Source organism: Phodopus roborovskii, unplaced genomic scaffold (genome assembly GCF_943737965.1).
Source record: "Phodopus roborovskii unplaced genomic scaffold, PHOROB, whole genome shotgun sequence".
Taxonomy (NCBI): Eukaryota; Metazoa; Chordata; class Mammalia; order Rodentia; family Cricetidae; genus Phodopus; species Phodopus roborovskii.
The window spans coordinates 4,820,765-4,840,592 of NW_026126461.1; the positions used below are offsets into that span (position 1 = coordinate 4,820,765).

A 19,828-nucleotide genomic window follows, 5' to 3' on the forward strand; every position below is an offset into this window, starting at 1 on the left:
TTGGTTCTCTCTATCTTGTTGGTCCTGGCGATTGAACTCAGGTCTTCAAGTTTTGGTAGCAAGCACTTTTGCTTGTTGAGCACTAGCCTACAGTCTCAAAGTTCTTAAAAGAAGTCTGCTTTTAGTGACATTGATGCTGATTACTTGTCTATTTTATGTAAAAACAAACAAATAAATGAAACAATTGACCTTAGTGTTGCAACTGCAAGATGAGGGCAGTGCTAGTCACACCAGTTAGATGGAGAGGTTGCAGCACCCTCTGCTGGCAGCAGCCCCTTCTTAAAGCTGGGTTGAGTCCAAATAGGCAAGAGGGACTGTGTATTGTGGTATCTATAGACATCCCTCCTGGCACCCATTTTCTAAGGGCCTGTTCTTTTCTGGAAGCCTCACCAAGCACTCTCTAAAGCAGTGGTTATAACTCCAGTCCCTGCTGTGCCGAGTCCTGAGCCCACTAGCAGGGAATGGGTGCTGAGTGATTGAAAGTTGTGCACAGTTGCTGGGAAAGCAGCAGTCAGATCTCATCAGCCTCCCCGTGGAAATGGCATCCTCATAGAGAATCTGGGAACTGGCCAGTGAAGAGGGAACTACACGGGCAGGAGATGGGTTAAGAGGGTCACACTAACTGTAGTGCCCTGCAGAAAGAGCCAGTCTTCCTGAAGGATGCCCTGTCCTTCCTCTAAGGGCACCCGTGGAGCAGGTAGTGATGGAGGCAGTGCTGGGACAAGACAAGCTGTGCAGTGTGCGTTGCTGAAGGAGCCTGGGGACTCTGCGGTCCTATTTTTAACCTCTCCATTCTGTGCTTGCCATATCCTAACTTCGTGTTTGCTTTTGTTTCCTTTTTTCTTTTTTTTATTTAAAGATTTTTTTGTTTTGTTTTGTGTTTTTAATAGATGAGGGTTACTACCAGGGTGGAAAATTTCAGTTTGAAACTGAAGTTCCTGATGCCTACAACATGGTGGTGAGTAGCATGTGCCTAAACCCTCCCCCACACATAACCAGGGACACGGCATGGAGACATGGGGGACACTGGCTTGGCAGCCATGCTTTCAGCCAACACAAACAACGTTTGTGTTTCTATTGTGGATTAGCAGCAATGAGAGTTTCAGTACAGGAGCTCATTTGTCCAACAGGTATATTTTGTGCAGGTGTGCTGCCTGTGTGTTTCATGTAAATTTTTTAAATGGGGGAGTGAGCACACAAGTTTTTAGACTGATTTTATTTTGGTGTAATACCAAAACTCCAGAGGCAAATACTTTTAGAATTTCAGGTAATTAATAACCTATAGCTACATATTAGTCCCTCAGAGATCATATTACAAGCTGGATAGTGGTGGCACACACCTTTAACCCCAGCACTGAAAAGGCAGAGAAAGGCAGACAGATCTCTGATAGGTCAGGCCTTGTCTCTAACCCCGCCCCCCCCAAAAAAAAGTTCAACAACAACAAAAAGGCCATATTACATAATTATACCAAAGGTTGTAACACACATAGCTTTCACTTTTGAGGATAGTTCAGTGGGGAAGTAAGGTGATGTATAGAAAGTTAAGTGATAAAAATGGTAAGTAGCTAGACAGATGGGTAAATGGTAAAAAGTAGATTTATCACCACCTTTGGAAAGTGGGGGTGGGGGCAGTTAGCCTCTGAGCCACCCTGTTTGGTTCAGAGCCAGGGATTAGGTGCAGTGGGCTGTCTGGAACTGTGGTTAAAGTTGTTGAATGAGAACACATATTGTCAGTAACTCCAGCTCTGAATTATACCACACTTACACTCAAATGTTCATATATATTCATGTACACATAGAAATATAAATAAAGGACAAAATAGACCAACCCTGGTCTAGGGAATTGTAGCACCAATATCTACAAGCACACCTGACTGAAAAGGTGGTTTGTTCTGTCTGGAGCAGTAATGGTGGGTGTGGGTCTGTGACTTAGGCATAGCAAGTTAGGTTCCTGGTTGGAGTTTGAGACCAAGAGGTGGGGTGTGTGTGCACATGCACTTACAGACACGGTGCAGGTGTGGACTGGGGAGATTTGTGACCTCTCTCTGTGTTGCAGCCTCCCAAGGTGAAATGCTTGACTAAAATCTGGCACCCCAACATCACAGAAACAGGGGAAATATGTCTAAGGTAAGTCTCTTCCTCCCTCTGTACATGTGTGTACAGAGATTCATTCCTGTAAGGGAATCTCTTGGTAACAGTAAAGAAATGCCTGGGCCAGGCTGAATGGCTCCTTTCTATTGCCAGTCCTCACTGTGCAGTGTGGTGGTCTTTGTTTCCACCTCCTTTAGTGAACAACAGTCCCAGTTTATGGCTAATGTTAATAACAAGGGTAGTGGTAGGGTAAGAGTCTGCAGGAGCCTGACCTCAGTGATCTCAGACACTTGCACTGAGGATACTTTCCAGAATGGCCCTTTCAGAGTAGGTAGCTTCCCTGTGTCTCTTCAGCAGTAGACTATGTCCTACTCTCACAGAGGCACAAGGTCAAGGGCCAGCAGTCCCCACTGCCCTGGAAGGTCACTGGTCTCTGAGGAAAAGAACTGGAGGATATAAAGGAGAACTTCTTTTCATAGTGGACCGGGCATTTCAGCTTTTTGTTTTGTTTTGTTTTTACCTATTTGGACCCTTTTTCTAGTACTCCAGGGCGTTAATGGTGGCCGTCTGGTATGATGGTGTTTTGTTTATGATCTAACAAATAAAACTTGCCTGAAGATCAGAGTGCAAAGCTAGCTACACTAATTAGCCATAGAGGCAGGCAGTGGTGGCACAAACCATTGGTCCCAGGACTCAGGAGACAGAGGCTCTTTTAATTCAAGGTCACCCTGAGTGACAAGTAATTGATCCAGTCTAAAAGAGAAACAGCTCATACAAAGGTGATCCCAGCACTAAGGAGATGAGACAGGAAGGCATATGGTTGAATGGGGAGAGGACTATAAAGCCGGAGGAGACAGGAGCTTGTTGCAGGCTAGGCAGTCTGAGGACAGTATCACCCCTTTGATCTGAGGTAGAGGAAAAGAGCTAGTGGCTGGCTGCTTTGCTTCTCTGATCTTTCAGCTTTCCCACCTTTAATGTCTGACTCTAGGTGTTCATTATTAAGGCCTATTAGAATTTGTACTACAGTATTATCTAGACCAACTGCAGTTGATGCAGATCCTCCCTAACAGGAGGACTTGGGGGGGGGGCTGTCAAGGCACAAACTCATGCTCAGCCACCTTGTGAAGCAGGCTTCTCATGTTAGTTGTAAAGTGTTGGGACCTGAGACTATTCTTAGCATGCCTCTGTGTTTCTCCATTCTCCTCAGTAAGCATTAACCACTGGGTAAGGAAGACAAGCTGTACCTGGATGCCCGTCTGGTCTTTTTTTTTTTTTTTGTCTGAGAAATGCAGTCAGTGTCATCAACCCATGCAGAAGCTTTAAAAATACTGTCAGATATGGTGGTATATGCCTTTTGAATCTCTGAGTTCCAGGCCAGCCAGGGCTTCATAGTGAGACTCAGTCTCAAAACAAAAACAAATATACCAACAACAATAATAAACTATAAACACAGAATTGAAAGAGGATCCCTGAACTACTTACTATTATTGTGTGTAAGTATTCATTTTGAAAACACTGACAGTGGACAAAGGGCTCAAAGTACAGGAGGTCTCCATTCATCACTCTGTGAGGTGCTCAGCTTCACTGACCACCAGCAAACATGCAGGACCACCTTGAGGTTGTGGCTTGCTATTTCCAGACTGGGGTGTGTGGGAGAGAAGAAAGACAGCCTTAGCATTGGAGAGTGTTCCTTGTTGGAGGAATTCAGTTTTGAATTATGCCTGACAGCTAAATAAAAGACTAGCCCTCTGTCATTTTTGTTGCTCTCACTGTTGCTGCCTACTAAACAACTGTGTGTGTGTGTGTGTGTGTGTGTGTTAATGTTAATAATGCTTTTTTGATGGGTTTAATGGCACATGCCTGTAACTCAAGAACTCAGATGGCAGAGACAGGAGAACTGACACACACACACACACACACACACACACACACACACAGACAGACAGACAGACAGACAGAGCCTTTTCTTTGCCTAGACACAGTCGATAGAAAAACAGGAAACATTGTAACTGAAACACAACTTTGGAGGTGAATGCTGTTCTCAGTAGGGCAGAAGACTGAACAGCTGAGAAGAGATAGGTTTCATATCTTTATGGCAATTCATTCCTTCCTCTATGGTAAATAACTCGGCTCCTCATTAACATCTGTTTCTCTCTTTCAGTTTACTAAGAGAACATTCGATTGATGGCACTGGCTGGGCTCCCACTAGGACATTGAAGGTGAGAGTCAGCATTTCTTGTGTAGTCCTCAGGCACCCAAACCCTCCTGTAAGAAATGTGCCCTTATTCCCTCCACTCCCAACCACACACCTTCTAGGTCTGCTCCACCAAGTATTGCTTTAGCCAGTCCTAATTGGATCAGGGTCCTTGTTGACCAGCACCATTCCATTCAAAGTGCCAAACTGTAGGTTTCAGAACCACAAGAGACAGCATTCTCTTGTTCATTCAGTGGGGGCTATCTTGAGCCTTTCTGGGTATCTGGGTGTCTCATTTAAAGTGAGAAGGTTACTTCCTGAGTCAGAAAGATTGTGAAGTGATGGATAGATTCTTACTGAATATCCTCCACAGAGGAGAAAAGTACAGGAAAAAAGTTTGACCTGGATCCATGTCAGAATTGTTAATGGTTATATACCCTTTTCCTCCTCAACTGTGGTCTGACACATGGACCACCCAGTCTTTCTCCATGTCCTGTCTTCTGGATTTAGCTCTGCCAAATGTCCCATTACCTAGAGGTAGTCTCCTCCAGCCCTCCACTCATGACATCTGCTCCTTCTGCAAGGCTCTGGGATGGCTGCCATTTCCTCTGTAGTGTCTCTACTGCTTGGGGCAATAGTCTGCTGTCAGCTCAAATGTCTAGCCCCTTAGAGGATTACTACTTATCTTCAGCTCCAGTGCCAGTCACTAGCCAACTCACAGCAGAAGGTCAGATGTGCCAAGACATATGGGTGGGAGAAAGCAGGGAACAGTAAATAAAATTGTCACTATCAGGTACTATGGGGTATCTCTGAGAATCAGCTTAAAAGAACAAGACTTTAGAGTTGAGTCTGTGGTTGCCATGACTCCCATCTGAAGATCAGCTCTGTGAATGCTGATAAACAGTGGGTTTTTTAGTGTTACTGTAGAGGGAATTATTGATCTTGGAAGTGTGAGTCTCCCTTAATTCTTGAAGTAACTAGAGAAGATTAAGAAGATGTAGTGGAGTCATTTATCACCAAACTCCAAGAGGCAGGAATTTTACAAAGCTGCAGGCTTTGTTGTAAAGGTAAATTTCAGAAGTCTGGTCTGTAACAAGAGGCGGTAGAGCGTGGCTGCAGGTTCAGCCCATGGCTCATGTTCCCTGCATCTTTCCGAGCATGGAAGGCAGTTATAAAGGTGGTCAGTGGTAAGACTTGAAAGGGTTCCTGTTTTCCGTCTTGAGAAAAGCGCCATGATGTGTATTTTAATAGGGTGTGGTACATATTTAAAAGACTTAGTGGATAAGAGTCTGAGAGTTGTTTTCTTTCTTCTTTCAGGATGTTGTTTGGGGGTTAAACTCATTATTTACTGTAAGTATATTATTAGTCACCCCTCCCTTTTCTTGTTTTTCTGGCTGTTGGTTTGAAACACACGCTGAAAAAGCATGGGGTCTTAGAACCTACCCTTCCTTTCCATTTTATGACCAGATTTCACACCATGACACAGAAACTTAGGAGCTTCTGAGTGACATATTTGTAGGTTTCCTGCCTTCTAGAGCATATCTGCTTTTCTTCCTGCCATCTGTGGCACAACATGCTTGTTTTCAGTCATCAACAAAAGGACAAGTAGCAGAACTTCCACTCCTGTGAGTCCCTGCCCAGTGTTGCAGTGTCTCTGAGCAGCACCCACCCACAGAGAAGCCAGCATGTGCAGGTTCAGGTTCTCCCTGTCCCCCAGTGAAGACACTACTGTAACGAGTACGGTTTTTCCGCCTGCCGCCGCTGGTCTTGTCCTGCTGCCGCACCAGCCCCAAATAATGCACAGAGACTCTGTATTTGATACAATGCTGTTGGCCCTGTTACTTGTTTCTTATCGGCTAGCTCTGCCTTAATTATTAACCCATTTCTGATGATCTATGTATTTCTCTTACCGGGGAGCCGGCAGCATACTGCTTTCTCCAGACTCTCCATCTTGACTCTTCCTTACTACTTCCTATTTCCTCCTTGTCTCCTAGTCCCTCCTACCTTCCTTTCCTATTGGCCAACAGTGCTTTATTATTAACCAGTATGAGAAACATATACAGAATGACATCTCCCATCATCTCCTCTTTTCTGTCTAAAAAGAAGGGTTTTAACCTTAACATAGCAAAATATATAACATAACACTTATCCAATAAGAATCACAGTTAACAATATTTAGTCCATTAACATTTAGCAAGATTTGAAGAAAATATTCCATCATCTATTTTATCTTTGTGAGTTAAAGTCCTATATGTAATTTATCTTTAAGCTTAACTAAGGAAAACTATAACCATAACTATCTGTCTTCAACTCCATCAAAGACCACAGAAGGATAGTATATAAACTCTAGAAATGACAGAGACAACTCACTGCATCGTCACCCGAAGTTCTTTTGTAATCTTCCATCTTCAGCCCATAGGCCATAGTGTGTCTAGCTGACTCTTCAGCAAAGCAGGAAACTTTAAACTGTCTTTTTGTATTGGCAGTTTGACAGTCACTTTTCTTTGTGTCCTGCATACTGTCTCACAGACTCTTCCATGAAGCAGGAACTCTGTAGCAATGTCCATCTTGAATCAGAAGTCACTTTCCTGTGGGTCCTGCATGTCCAGTTTATACATCACAAGTCAAACAGTCCAGACAAGAGCAGTATCTTGTCCAAATGGCTAGTCTTGCCATATTGGAAGCAAACTTCATAATGCATTTCTTCGATGTCCATCTTCCTTTATGGTGCAGGTGGTATTGCCAAGAGCAATTATGTCTCACTGTCACAAAAACCCTAAACCACTTTAAATGCCATATTCTGTAGGTCTTTGAAAGGTTTGAAGAATTCCTATCTATCTCAAATACATCTCTGTGTATCTTGAAAAACCTAACTAACTTAACTCTAAGCTTTGACTATCATAGGTAATTATCTATAATCTGTACTACATTATACATTCTATATAAACACAATACCTAAACAAGAGGAGAAATACACATCTCACAAAATTGACATTAAATTGTATCAATAAATGAAAATCCATTCCAATACAAAGTATCCATATCTATACCATAATTCCCTTTTTACCTTTAAAAAGAATTGGCTATGATCATTAACCATTTATAACCAAGTCCATTTAAATGAAAACAAACATTTATAAACAATATTTGGGAATTTGGGCGTCGTTCTTTCCAAACTACTTCCTGCTGATAGGGGGCGCTGTCATGTGGATCCTAAGAAGTTGCAGAAATCTTGGCTGTAGTCTGCGAGGCTGCTTTGTCCAAGCTGTTTTGAATGTTGGATCACCAACGACTCTGTTTCAGGGGGCCTGGCTTGCTCAAACCACATTAGTCTGGAAGGAATCCACAGCTTTTTATTTTCTGTGGAAACAAAAATAGAAATCCTTTTCCCCAGTAACTTGTCCTTGAACTTAAATGTTGGAGTCAAAGCATTTTTAAAATATATAAATTGAATTAATCCAGCAGCATTTCCTTTATCAGTTGTTATTTTCTCAGCAGTCAAACAATGCAGAGACAACATAATAGCATACAGTAACCAGATTCTCTCTGAGCTTTTCATCTTTATGTGGCTTTATCATTACTCTGTTTCTTTTACTTTTTATTTTTTGAGACAGGGTTTCTCTGTGTAACTCTTATCTGTCCTGGAATTCACTCTGCATACCAGGTTTACTCTGCAAATCACACAGATCTGCTTGCCTCTGTCTCCTGAGTGCTGGGATTAAAGGCGTGTGCTACAACACCCAGTTCCTCTTTGTCTCTTTAAAACCATTTTTTTTCATGTCTACGTATATTTTAAAACACACTGTAAACCTTTAGAGGTTTTTCTTAATATGAATCTGTCTTTACTGTAAGTCTTTATCTTCGTCTGGCCTCAAGTCTTTATCTGTTAAACAACAACATTATTAAAATGAAAGTCTTTGTTGTTTCTGCCGCGGTTTATAAAAGTTGGCGGCTGCTATTTTACCGCCAGCACTGAAAGCTGCGCTCACTGCCTTGGTCTGCATACTGCCGGCTTGGAGATGTGGTCACTGCCATTGCCATCTCTCATACACACCAATAAATTGTTAGCAGAGTTTCTTAAAAGATGTGTGGTTTTTTGTCCCTTATGATGAGTCAGGAACTTTCCCTTAAAGGAGTCGTGCGAATATCTGCTTGTCTCTCGCAAAGCAGAGTTTAACCGAGAAAAATGCTGCTACCAAGAAACCTTGATTGTCTCTGTTCTTTTGTTTATAAAACCCTTTTTTAAGCTTTTGTTAAATTTTAAGTGGAAGTTCTTACTAGCCACGTGGGCGCCATTTGTAACGAATTTGGTTTTTCTGCCTGCCGCCGCCCGGTCTTGTCCTGCTGCTGTGCCACTAGCCCCAAATAATACACAGAGACTCTGTATTTGATACAATACTGTTGGCCCGGTTACTTGTTTCTTATCGGCTAGCTCTGTCTTAATTATTAACCCATTTCTGTTGATCTATGTATTTCTCTTACCGGGGGAGCCGGCAGCATACTGCTTTCTCCAGACTCTCCATCTTGACTCCTCCTTACTACTTCCTATTTCCTCCTTGTCTCCTAGTCCCTCCTACCTTCCTTTCCTATTGGCCAACAGTGCTTTATTATTAACCAGTATGAGAAACATATACAGAATGACATCTCCCATCACACTACCTTTGGACCAGGCCTGGATTCTACCACTTGGATAGTTTTTCCAGCATGCTCAATCATTTTGATGGTGGGTTCTGGCTTCTTTGGTGACATAACAAAGTGTAACCCCAGAGCCTAATTAAAAATTTTGCCAGCAGTTGGAGTTCACTGCCTTTTAAAAGGATTTATTAATCTTTATGTGTTTGGGAATTTTGCCTGTATCTGTGTCTGTGCACTGCATATGTGTCATGTGTCCACAGAGGCCAGAAAAGGATGTTGAATCTTGTGGGACTGAATTTGCAGCTGGTTGGGAGCCACCATGTGGGTCCTCTGGAAGAGCAGCCAGTGCTTCCCCCCCCCCCCCCGCCCCCACCCCAGGCTTTACTGTCTGTTGGTCCTTTTCAGTTTGACTGTGAGCCAGTGAGGACAGCATCTAGCCAGGCCTCCTCCTGTCACTTTCCTCAACCCTGACAGCTTTTCTTGAGTGCATCTTGTCTGCCCAGTCTCCAAACGTGGGGTGTGTGTGTGTGTGTGTGTGTGTGTGTGTGTGTGAGTGTGATGACTAGCACAATCTTTTTGTTTTGGGATGAGATCTCACTCTGTAGGCTTTGACCTAATATGTCATTCAGGCAAGCCATGAACATGTTATGAGTATGTTTTTTCCACTGGCCTGGTCCCAGAGCCGCGCCAGCCCCCATTAACATACAGAGACACTGTATTAGATACATAATTCTGCTGGCCTGTTACTAGCATTTCTTATTGGCTAGCTCTGTGTTAAATATTAATTCATTTCTATTAATCTAAGTATTTCCACATGGTCTTATCTTACTGGAGAGAAGGGCCGGCGTTCTGCCTTCCCCATCTTACATCTTGAGTGTCCTCCCTACTCCTTCCTCTCTCCTCCTAGTCTCCTAGTCTCACCTGTCTTGATTTCCTATTGGCCAACAGTGCTTTTTTCATTAACCAATACGAGAAGCATATTTACAGAATGACATCTCCCATCACCAAACCCTCCTTCCTCAACTTCCTGTTTCATGGAATTAACATGTACCACATACCCCACTTGATATTTTCATATTCACAGCTATATTTTTTTCCTAGTTAGGAACACTGTACTGTAGGTGATGTTCCTGCAGAGGAAGAACTAGAGCTGGTGTGGTGGTGTTGGTTCCAGCACTTGGGATACAGCAGCAGATGGATCTCTGAGTTTGAGGCCAGCCTGATCTATATAGTGAATTGAGGCTCGCCAGAGCTACAGAGACCCTGTCTCAAAGAAAAGAAAGAAATGAAGAGCCAGTGAGATGCTTAGCAGATAGAGGCCCTAGCCTGATGATCTGAGTTAAATCCCCAGAGCCCACTGTTTCCCAAAAGTTACCCTTTAACCATGTGTACATGTGTGTGTACACACATGATAATAATAAATACTTTTTTAAAGTGCTGCAAGAAGGTAAACAGTGGGGCTGGAGCGATAGCTGAAACAGAGATAGCGTATGCTTGCTGTACATGCATGAGGACCTGAGTTCAGTTAGAACTGATGTAAAAAAGTCGGGCATAGTAGTCTGTGCTCGTAATCACAGCGCTGGATGTAGGGAGCTGGGAGGATTGCTGGAGCTTGCTGGCCAGACATGTTAGCCTACTTAGTGAGTTCCAGGTCCCAGTAAGAAACCCTATCTCAAAAAGGCAAGGTGGAAAGCTCCTAAGGAGTGACACCTGGCCTCAGACCTATCTATTTCCCGCATGTCATTTCTCTTTGAAGACCCTCATTGTAAGAATGGTTATTCAAGGCCGGAGAGATGATTTGGTGGCTTAAAGTATTGGTTACTCTTCTAGAAGATCCGGGTTCTATTTCTAACACCTGCATGGCAGCTCACAACTTCCTATAACTAGTTCCAGGGAATCCAGTACCTTCCTCTGGCTTCTAACAAGTATACACACACACCACATGAAATACCTTCATATATGCAGACAAAACACATAAAATTTGCTAAGAAATAGGTTTTTTTTGTTTTGTTTTGTTTTGTTTTTTAAGATAACTTCACCAGTTATCAGAAAGCAACAAATAATGTGGTTGCTATCTTCTCTAGTTCCTCGGAGTGGGGATAGTTATATATAAACATACCCTTGACTTTTTGCTCAACTCAACACCGTTTTGACCGCCACCTGCATGCTTGGCACTCTGCAGCGAGGGATTTCGAGAGCTTGGGGTGCTTTCTAGGTTGCTACGCCTGTCCCTGATTCCCCGAGGCTCTCTGTAAAGTGAAAGGTTGCTCTAGTGGGAAAGCAGATTCTTCCCCACACTCACTTTAGTTGCTTTCTTTTTAAGGATCTTTTGAATTTTGATGATCCACTGAATATTGAAGCTGCTGAACATCATTTACGAGACAAGGTAAGCTGGCAAACGGGCTGCTTCTAGATAGAAACATTAGGTAAAAGGAGTTTCTCAGTTGGGTGAGGACATAAATGGTAGGTATGGGGCAGCCATTTAAAGCTGTTTATTTATGCTACAGTAAATGGGTGGTTTGCTCAGAGTGAAAGTGGCTTTTATTATAGGTTAAATAGTAGTAAAATTTCAGTGTGAGTAATATAATAGGCACATTACCTCATTAGCACTAAAGTAGAGTTGGGGTATAACTAGTGGTAAAGCCTAGCACTACATAACAGCAAAAAACCTTACCACAATGGCTGAGGGACATGGAAAGAAGGATGGGTCACATCAGGCAGCCTGCCTTTTTCCACACCCTTTATTGAGATCATGTATGTTTGCTTTTACCCAAAATATGGACGGTCGTCCTTACACTTATTCTTTTCTTTCCTTCTGATTAAATCAAAAGTTCCTTCCTAGGAATTTTTTCCCCACCGGATGTTGCCTTGCTGTGAGCAGCAAGTCAGCAAACATACTACATCCTTAAATATACTGGTATTTGGTTTAGTCCTGTAGCCAGATCACTGGATCAAAAATATCATGTGTCCTTAATTTGGATATTGGGCTGGTTGTTTTTCTTTGATGCTCACCAGAGCACAAGTCCATGCCTAGATAGGTTGGTGTACTTTGCTGCACATCACCTGGGAAGGCTACTGCTGCCGCCCTGCTTTGTAATCGTTTTGGTAAATCAAGTGTGGCAGGTGTTTGCTTTGCACCTCTGAATAGTTTGCTTTTATATTTGAGCTACATAGAAGAATGTTTGCATTTAAAAAATTTTTTTTCTGTTGTGCCTGCTGAGGGTCTGACTAGTTGTTTGCACATGCAGGGACAGAGCTTTGTTTTGTCCATCAAACATTGTTTCTGTCTTGCCTACTTCAGATGGGTGTGAAGTACTTCTGATAACTAAACAAGCCTATTAATCAAGCTCCCCGAAAAAGCCAGCGTAAGTGTACCAAGCTGATAGAGTTGCCATCACTGCACTTGTGGCTGCACTGTGAGGCCTGTGTGTTGGTCCATGAATAGGAGCATCAGAGCCTTAAGGAAGACAAGGGACAGAGCACCGTTAGGGAAAGGCACCTGGAATGACTGACTGCTCAAGGGATTCCTACTGAGGAACAAAAGCAGTCCCATGTGTCCTGAGCAGGAATGTAGAAAAGCATCTAGTGTGACCTGGGCTGAGGTGGCTGAAGGTATTTGGCCCCAGTAAGCAGCTAAGAGGCTCTCCCTGTTACTTATCTGCTTAATTTGCTTAATTATTTGAGATAGGGTCTTGATATGTAGCCCTGGCTGCCCTAGAACGCTGTATGTAAACCAGACTGGCTTCACACTCAGATTCACTGCCGGTGCCTCCTGGGCATTGGGATCAAAGGCGTGCACCACCACACACGGCTGAGATTTATTTGTTCATTCATTCATTCTGCAATGCTAGGGGCTGAACCTGGACCTTCTAGCCAAACATTCCTAAATCCCCATTTCCTTCTATTAAAAATGAGGTCTTGCCAGGATGCCCTTAAGTCCTGAGCTGAAGATGTCCTCCTGCCTCTACTTCAAAACTAGCAAAGACTCTAGGCACATGCTGCCACACCTGGCTTAGGAAAGCTCTCGGATCCTTTGGTGTCCAGTATGGCTATTTAATGTACATCCTCATTTTATTACCTCCTGCAGTTGGTTATACCCACTTTAGTCAGTGGGACTACACTCTTAGGCTCCAGCATCTGTGGTCTTTATCCTAAAATCTTGTGTTCTTAAAAATGAAAGAGGAAGTTAGAGGCAGCAGAAACTGCAGACCCCCTCATGTGGGTCTGGCACTGGATTTGCCCTAAAATGTACAGAACAGAAGGAGCCAAGATGGAAGAGAAGTCTTTTGTCCTGCGTTAAAGATGGGTAGGATGGACTCCATCCACGTTCTAAGGTGATTTCTGGTGAACTCCAGTATTGCTCAGCTCTGGAAATTAGAAGGGATCTGAAAGACATCTTGGAGTTTCTGCACAGCCCTCCCCAAACTCCTGTATCTCAAGTGAATGGTCGGTGTGGGAAATGTGCACACAGCCATGTGCACAGGTGTGAGGAGACAGTAGCAGAGTCACCTAGAGTCAAATCACCACTTAGACTGGGGGCAAGTCCCTGACTTTCCCATAGTGTTCAAACTGAGAACATGTCTGGCCTTGAAAGAATGACTTTGCCAGTTCAGCATGTAGCAGGAAGGCCTGACAGAGCTGGCCAGGTGGGACCCCAAGGCAGAGAGGCACACATTTAAAAGAGCATAGCAGGCCCTCAGGGCAACTCTCCATGCTTCCAGACTTATTTGGGAAACAAGAGCTTATAGCTGTGCAGTTGGGACAGCGGTGGCCTATACCTGAATTGTTAGAGTAAGCTGATTGAGAGCTTCAGTCCCACGAGATTTGGCTCCTAACCTCTTAGAGAACAGAGTGGGGAAACACAGGGCAATGGCCCAGATCTCAGAAGGAAGGCTTTCTCACTCAGACTGACCTAAGTCCTAGGGTCTCTGCTGTGTTTTGTCATCCAGGGAGCCCAATGACCATTGTTCTTGACATGAGAGATTGGTAAGCTCTGTGGCCCACTTTCCTTTTCTCAAGGGAGGGTGGGGCTATGAAGGTAAACACAAATTTATTGGACAGCAAGGTCCTGGGAAGATTGATCTAAAAGCAAAGGTATATCTTAAGAGTTTGGGTCCCCTCCTCCGCCATGGTCCTAACTGGGCCATGGGGCCAAAAGGGGCAGAAGTGGCAAGCAGGGCCTTGTCCAGCTTGTAAGTACAATGAAGATAGCCCTCTGAGAGATAACTTCAGTGGGTCAGCTCAGCTTTATTCCAGAGTATAGGAGATGCATAGGGTTGGGTATGGTAGCTGGGGGAGTCACCTAATTTACATTAAAAAGCACACTCCGATTCTAGAGCTCCTACTACAAGTCTTAGTTATCGTCTGTGAAAGCTTCTACAAGGACTGTATCCAGGCCTAGAGACAGTCTCCAAATAAGGTCAAGTAGAGAATAGGATAGGGCGCCTTCTGCCAGGAGGAGGGAATGTTGCTGAGCTCAGAGGGAGCTGCCAGGCCATGATAGATTGCAGCCCCTGACCAGCAGGGCCTCCTAGCAGAAGAGCAGCTGGGTGGCTCATACTGCTTGCAGAAGAATGCTAGCATTGGGAGGATGAACACGCTTTCCCGGACTGGATGTTCCCATGGGCACAGGTGAGGGTGTGGGATGAGGTGCTGTTAGGATCCCACTGCTCTGGCCTGTGCTGAGCCCCTCCCCCACACTGCACTGTCTCCCGCACACATGGAGAGATGGCACCGTTGGTGACATGAAGCCAGGCTTCTCCACAGGGTTCTTCACTTTGGGGGAGACTTGCTTTGTTCATGAAGTGTCACTTTGTTCTCTCACCCCTCTCTGCTGTGCCCTCTCCCTCTACAGGAGGATTTCCGGGACAAAGTGGATGAATACATCAAACGCTATGCCAGATGATAAGAGGAGAGATTGCAGGTCTGAGGACTGTCACAGTTGTCTCTGATGTGAAACAGCTCGAGGTAGCCCTCCTCCCCATCCTCATACTCCCTGTCAGCCCCTTGGGATTGTCCCAGTCTTGCGACCATGTTGTCCTGAAGAAGACCATCCTCCTGACTACACAATACAGCAAGAAAATATGTCTGGACCTCGAGAGCATTGTCTGCTTCCCTTAAAATGTTTACTGAAACTCCACTGTCTAGGCTGTGGGATTCCTCCGAAGTTTTAATGAACTCACCATTGAGGATAGCGCTTGCTTCCCTTCCCCCCAACAAAATCGGTGTCCTGCACAAGTGATGTAATGACATGTTCGGTGTGACTGGCAGATTGGCAATAAGAAACCCGCTATAAACTGTGATTGGATGCACATTCTCTTAGCTTCTTCCACGAATGTTGGCCCTGCCTAGATGTGAAGCTTCCCAGAATGCATAGTCATTCACTGTAGATCTTACTGAAATGCGTATTTTATTTAATGTAAGTATATTTTGGAACAGATTTGTAATTTGTACAATTTGATGCTTTAATTATTTTTTCTATTCTCATTTAGTTTGTATTTTCATTGTACAGAGCAGACACAAAAATTGGGTCAAGCAACTCTTGAAGAGAAATACAAAGATACCCTGAAAGGCACACTACTCAGTGTCCCCAGATGCAGCAGGAGTCTGGCTCCTAGTCATCAGCTCTTCTTTCAGGTCCACACGTGACAAGGATGCTTTGGAGACTTAGAGCCTAGACCTGAATGATCAAAACCAAAGGCAGGGAGGCTTCCCCCACATGCTACCCAGACACAGTAGGCTGGGTTTCCTAAGCAAGGGTAGTGGCTGATTTTGCAGTTGTCATAGCATGAGCCAGGGCTTCCTTAACTGCTCTGTCTTTGCTGTCCAGCAGAAGGAAATGCCTGGGGAATCAGCTCAGTCTGTGTTTCCAAGACTGCACTGTGATTGTCTTCTGACTTGCCAGTGGTTCTTGCCCTAAAAGGGGAGTTTCATAAGTCTTGGCAGACTAGGCAGTAGGAGCAGCAGATGCCACCCTCAGTCAGGGCAGAGGACTTCAGGATCCGTCCTGTAGAGAGACTAGTGAATTTATTCAGCTTTAGGCATTTAAACTAGTGAAATCTAATGCAAAATAAATGCATGTCTGGTTTTATTCACTGCCTGCCTAGCATTCACACTTAACTGCCAGTTTTCCTGCCTGTTTGGTGTGCTTTGTGAGGTTAGTTTTGCTTTCCACTTGGCATTAGGAATTGTGCCAGTTAGCCACAAGAGGTAGCCTCATCTTGCAGGTTACATACCGCGATGAACAGAGGAGGCAGGCATGATAGGTGAGTGGTAGTACCCCAGTGATCCAGGACTTGCCCAGGAGCTCCAGCATCCTTCTCCCAAAAGCCTGGGAGAAGGCTGTGACTGAACCCTCTGCCAGGGCTGGTGTCACCGGGCACTCAGCAGCCAGGCTCTAGTGCCACCATACATTTGTCGGCACTCTTGGTGCCTGAATATCTAGGTGCCTAGCATCAAAGATAGGACTTCCTCGCAAGGATGCTTCAGTGGAAGAAGTGACACTAGTCCCTGTCATTCAGACAGGCACATGTGTGCCTGCCCAGTGTGGGAGACCAGCCTTCCTGGGCTGCACTGAGAATGGTGCTAACCTCAGGGCATTATACAGTAGCATTTTATTTGTGACATGATGTTTCCAGGTAGACAGTACTGTCTCATTCTGTTAAGAAGTCAATTAGAAATAGTTCTCTCCCCAACCCACAGAACCCTTCACCTCAAGTCTCAGCAGTAGCTTGTGCCTGACCACCAGATTGCTCGTTAATCTCCCCCACCGTGGCCAAAGCAACATTCTGACAGTCCTTGGGACGTCAGCAAGCTGGTAATTTTAGTTCTGCCTAGGTAGTGTGATCTCCAAGCTTGTTAAGAGGCAGGGCCAGACCTCTCTGGAAAACTGGTAGGAGTAGTCTAGCCTGGGGAAGGAAGAGAAGCTCTTGGGCAACTTGAATACACTGTGGCTGTCAATCCTCTGCCTTCCGGGCTTTGGCTCTGCTCTGGACACTGCTGTTCAGACTTAAGTGTAAGTTGTGTGTTCTCAACAGCTCAGAGGACGGAGCACTTGTGGGTGAGTTACATCTCTGATTGTTCCTTACTTAAACACCTCACCCCAGGAGGTCACTTCATTTTGCAGTCTTTGTAAGGAGCCGAGGCAGGGGAACCATTAAGCAGGGTCTAGGTCTTGGCTTGTACACCGCTGTGCCTCTTTTCCTCCCAGTCCTGCTCTTGCTCTGCTTTCTGTTTATTTTGTGTGGTCCAAACTGGCCTTCTGCCTCAGTTTCCTCTAAGTTCTAGGTTGATGTACCACAATACCCAGCTCATCTTGGTTCTTTACCCACTGTTTCCCAGGGAGTGTGTGAGCAGATCCCAGGGTGTAGGGTCTTTGGTTGTGGGTGGCCTCACTTTTCATCTTGTTCAGGCACTGAGAACTTTACAGATACACTGTAGTTCCTGCTGAGCAGTCAGTACTGTAGAGAAGCTCTGTGGGACTTCTTCCCAGGAGCTCCACTGTTTTGTGTGGACTCCACTCACGTGTAAAGGCACTTGGATGAAAGCTATCAGCAACCCATAGCCACCCATTGTGTTTCCTCCCCTGTGAAGTCTGACAAGGTCGTGTTCTAGATAACTTCTAGTTAAGTAATTCTTAAAAATCACTGAGATTCCTGTGGACAGACAAACAGGGTGTTTGTTGTATATTTAGAGTTATTTACTTAATTCATTTTAAGTATTTTGAGTTTTCTGTCTGCATGGGCTCCTGCTTGCCAGAAGGAATCAGATCCCATTATAGATTATAGATAATTGTGAACCACCATGAGTTTTCCGGGAATTAAATTCAGGAGCTCTGGAAGAGCAGCCATTATTGCTCTTAACCACTGAGCCATCTCTCCAGCCTGACATCAGGGTTTTTGCTGACAACCCAGCAGGGTTTTTATTGTAAAAATACCATTAATGGCTGGCAAGACAGTTCAGTGGCAAAGGTGCTTGTGGACAAGCCTGGTGGCCAGAGTTTGGTCCCTGCAATCTACTTAAACGTGAAAAGTGACTTCACAGAGTTGTCCTCTGACCTCCACATGTGTGAGGGTACATGCTCACACACATTAATAAGAGGTAAATTTTAAAGCAATAGAAGGCTAGAAGCCAGCTGCCGCAGTCTCTAGTAGGCCCTTCTTCATAGTCTGTCCCAGGGTGATTTTCACCTTCACCTCTTACAAACATCCCATCTAAGATCCAGATTACTACAGTCCCACTATTCTAGATGTACTTAGTTACCACATTGCTAGGAATGCTTTTGCCAAAGAAGAATTTGAAGAATAAAGCCTGTGACCTCCTCCCACGACCTGTGTCAAACACTAGATAGCACAGGGGCTCACACTGAGGCCACACTGCCTGTCTGCTTCTTGGAAGAATTAGTTTGCAAGCACATGGTGGAGGCCGTTGTTAAGAACGTGCTTGCATACGCTGAGTGGCATAAAGACGTAATCTCTCAGATCTGAGCTTTGGACTCGCTTGCTCTCACATTTCCTGAGCCAGAGTTTCCCCAAAAATTTTCCTAGGTTTTTAGCTTGTCAGGACCATTGGGGACAGCAGTGCCTGCGCTGTGGGTGAACAGAGCCTTTGCACACCCTTAAACAGGAGCACGTGCCAGCCAGGTGTCTGCACAAGAGAGGAGCCAAGGTGACTTAGTTCTCAAGGGTGTGACCTGTAACTGACATCAGGTATGTCCATGCTGCGTCACTAAGCAGTGGGCTCTGGCAGGTCCAGGCTTGTCTGTGTGTTGAGATCTCCATGCTGAGTTTGTAATCACCTCTATCATCTTTGTTGTACTTCCTAGCTACTTCCCACATGTCATTCATGATATTGGGAGGTTTGGTATCAAAGCAGACATTTGTGTTAGCAAACATTTCTCTTTAGAGAAGAAAACCCATTTCTAATAGACCCATGCCCTTCCTGAACTATGGGAACTGAGGGCCCATGTTCAGCAGAGCTGTGGTAAACAACCTCCCATTCCAGAAGCTTTCTTTACACTAGTATCTAAAAAGATAGCGCCATGACCCTGGGAGAACTGGTAAAAGAGTTCTAGGTGGACTAGGGACATTGGCAAGGTCCAGTGATTCCAGTTGCCCTCGGTGTGGGCATGCCAGACTGGAAATGGTATTGTCTTGGTAGACTAAAAGAACAACCCTGATGTTCATGCCATGGGAAAACATTGGGTACAGGAACAGTCTTCCCACATTCTTTAAATCTCCTGAAGGAAAGGTTCTAAAACACCCTTGGCAATCCCACAGCTTCTCCTGTCCTTCAAAGTAAGTCCTCCTATGCCTGGCATACAGAGTCTTGTGATCGGGCCTCTGTCCACTGTGCCAACCTTATAGGAAACAGCCATTGAGGACCCTGGCTTCAAAATAGTTAACTTCATGTCCTGAAGTCTTTTCAGTCAAGTCTCAGCTTTCCTCTTGGCAATCTGTCCATAAGTGCTTTGGCAGCTCTTACATGAAGATAGGCACTTGTGAGGACCCCCCAACTTCTCCAGCCACCAGGAAACACAGGGTGGGAATGCCACTTGACCTTAAGTGTCCCTGTCCGTCTAGTTGCTAGTGAGCACCTGGAGCCTCATCTTGGCCATTTGCAATAACCTGGGCAGGTTATATATAGTACGGCACTTCACTGTTGAACAAAAGAGTATGGAGTGTGTGCCAGAGGCGGTTGCCCCAGGGGTTGTCCAGAAGCTGAGTCCCCTGACCATCCAGGCAGTGACTGAGGGTACGCCACCAACCAGGGAGCTGGTCTGGCCTGTGCAGTTTGCTTTCTTTGCCTAGGTGCCTAGGAAGAGAATAACAAAATTTTACCTGGAAACTCAGAGTTACCTGTCAGTGTGAATAAAAGTGAAGTAAGGACTGAAAAAATTTAAGCTCCCCT

At 44.7% G+C, this 19,828-nt stretch overlaps 1 protein-coding gene across 5 annotated transcripts in view; it reads left to right on the top strand.

The window, feature by feature from the left end:
- Ube2f (ubiquitin conjugating enzyme E2 F (putative)) overlaps positions 1–16,010 on the top strand; it is a 41,106-nt gene extending 25,096 nt beyond the window's left edge. For 4 of the 5 annotated variants that reach the window (XM_051190787.1, XM_051190788.1, XM_051190786.1 and 1 more), the window contains 4 exons: positions 891–958; positions 2,057–2,127; positions 4,253–4,310; positions 5,603–5,973. In XM_051190787.1, the coding sequence (XP_051046744.1) occupies positions 891–958; positions 2,057–2,127; positions 4,253–4,310; positions 5,603–5,779 (374 nt within the window). In that variant the 3' untranslated portion in view covers positions 5,780–5,973. Of the gene's footprint in view, positions 1–890; positions 959–2,056; positions 2,128–4,252; positions 4,311–5,602; positions 5,974–11,243; positions 11,307–14,774 lie in introns of those variants that run through there. The other variant, XM_051190789.1, reaches the window with a different exon arrangement.
- Positions 16,011–19,828: the final 3,818 nt, after the last annotated feature.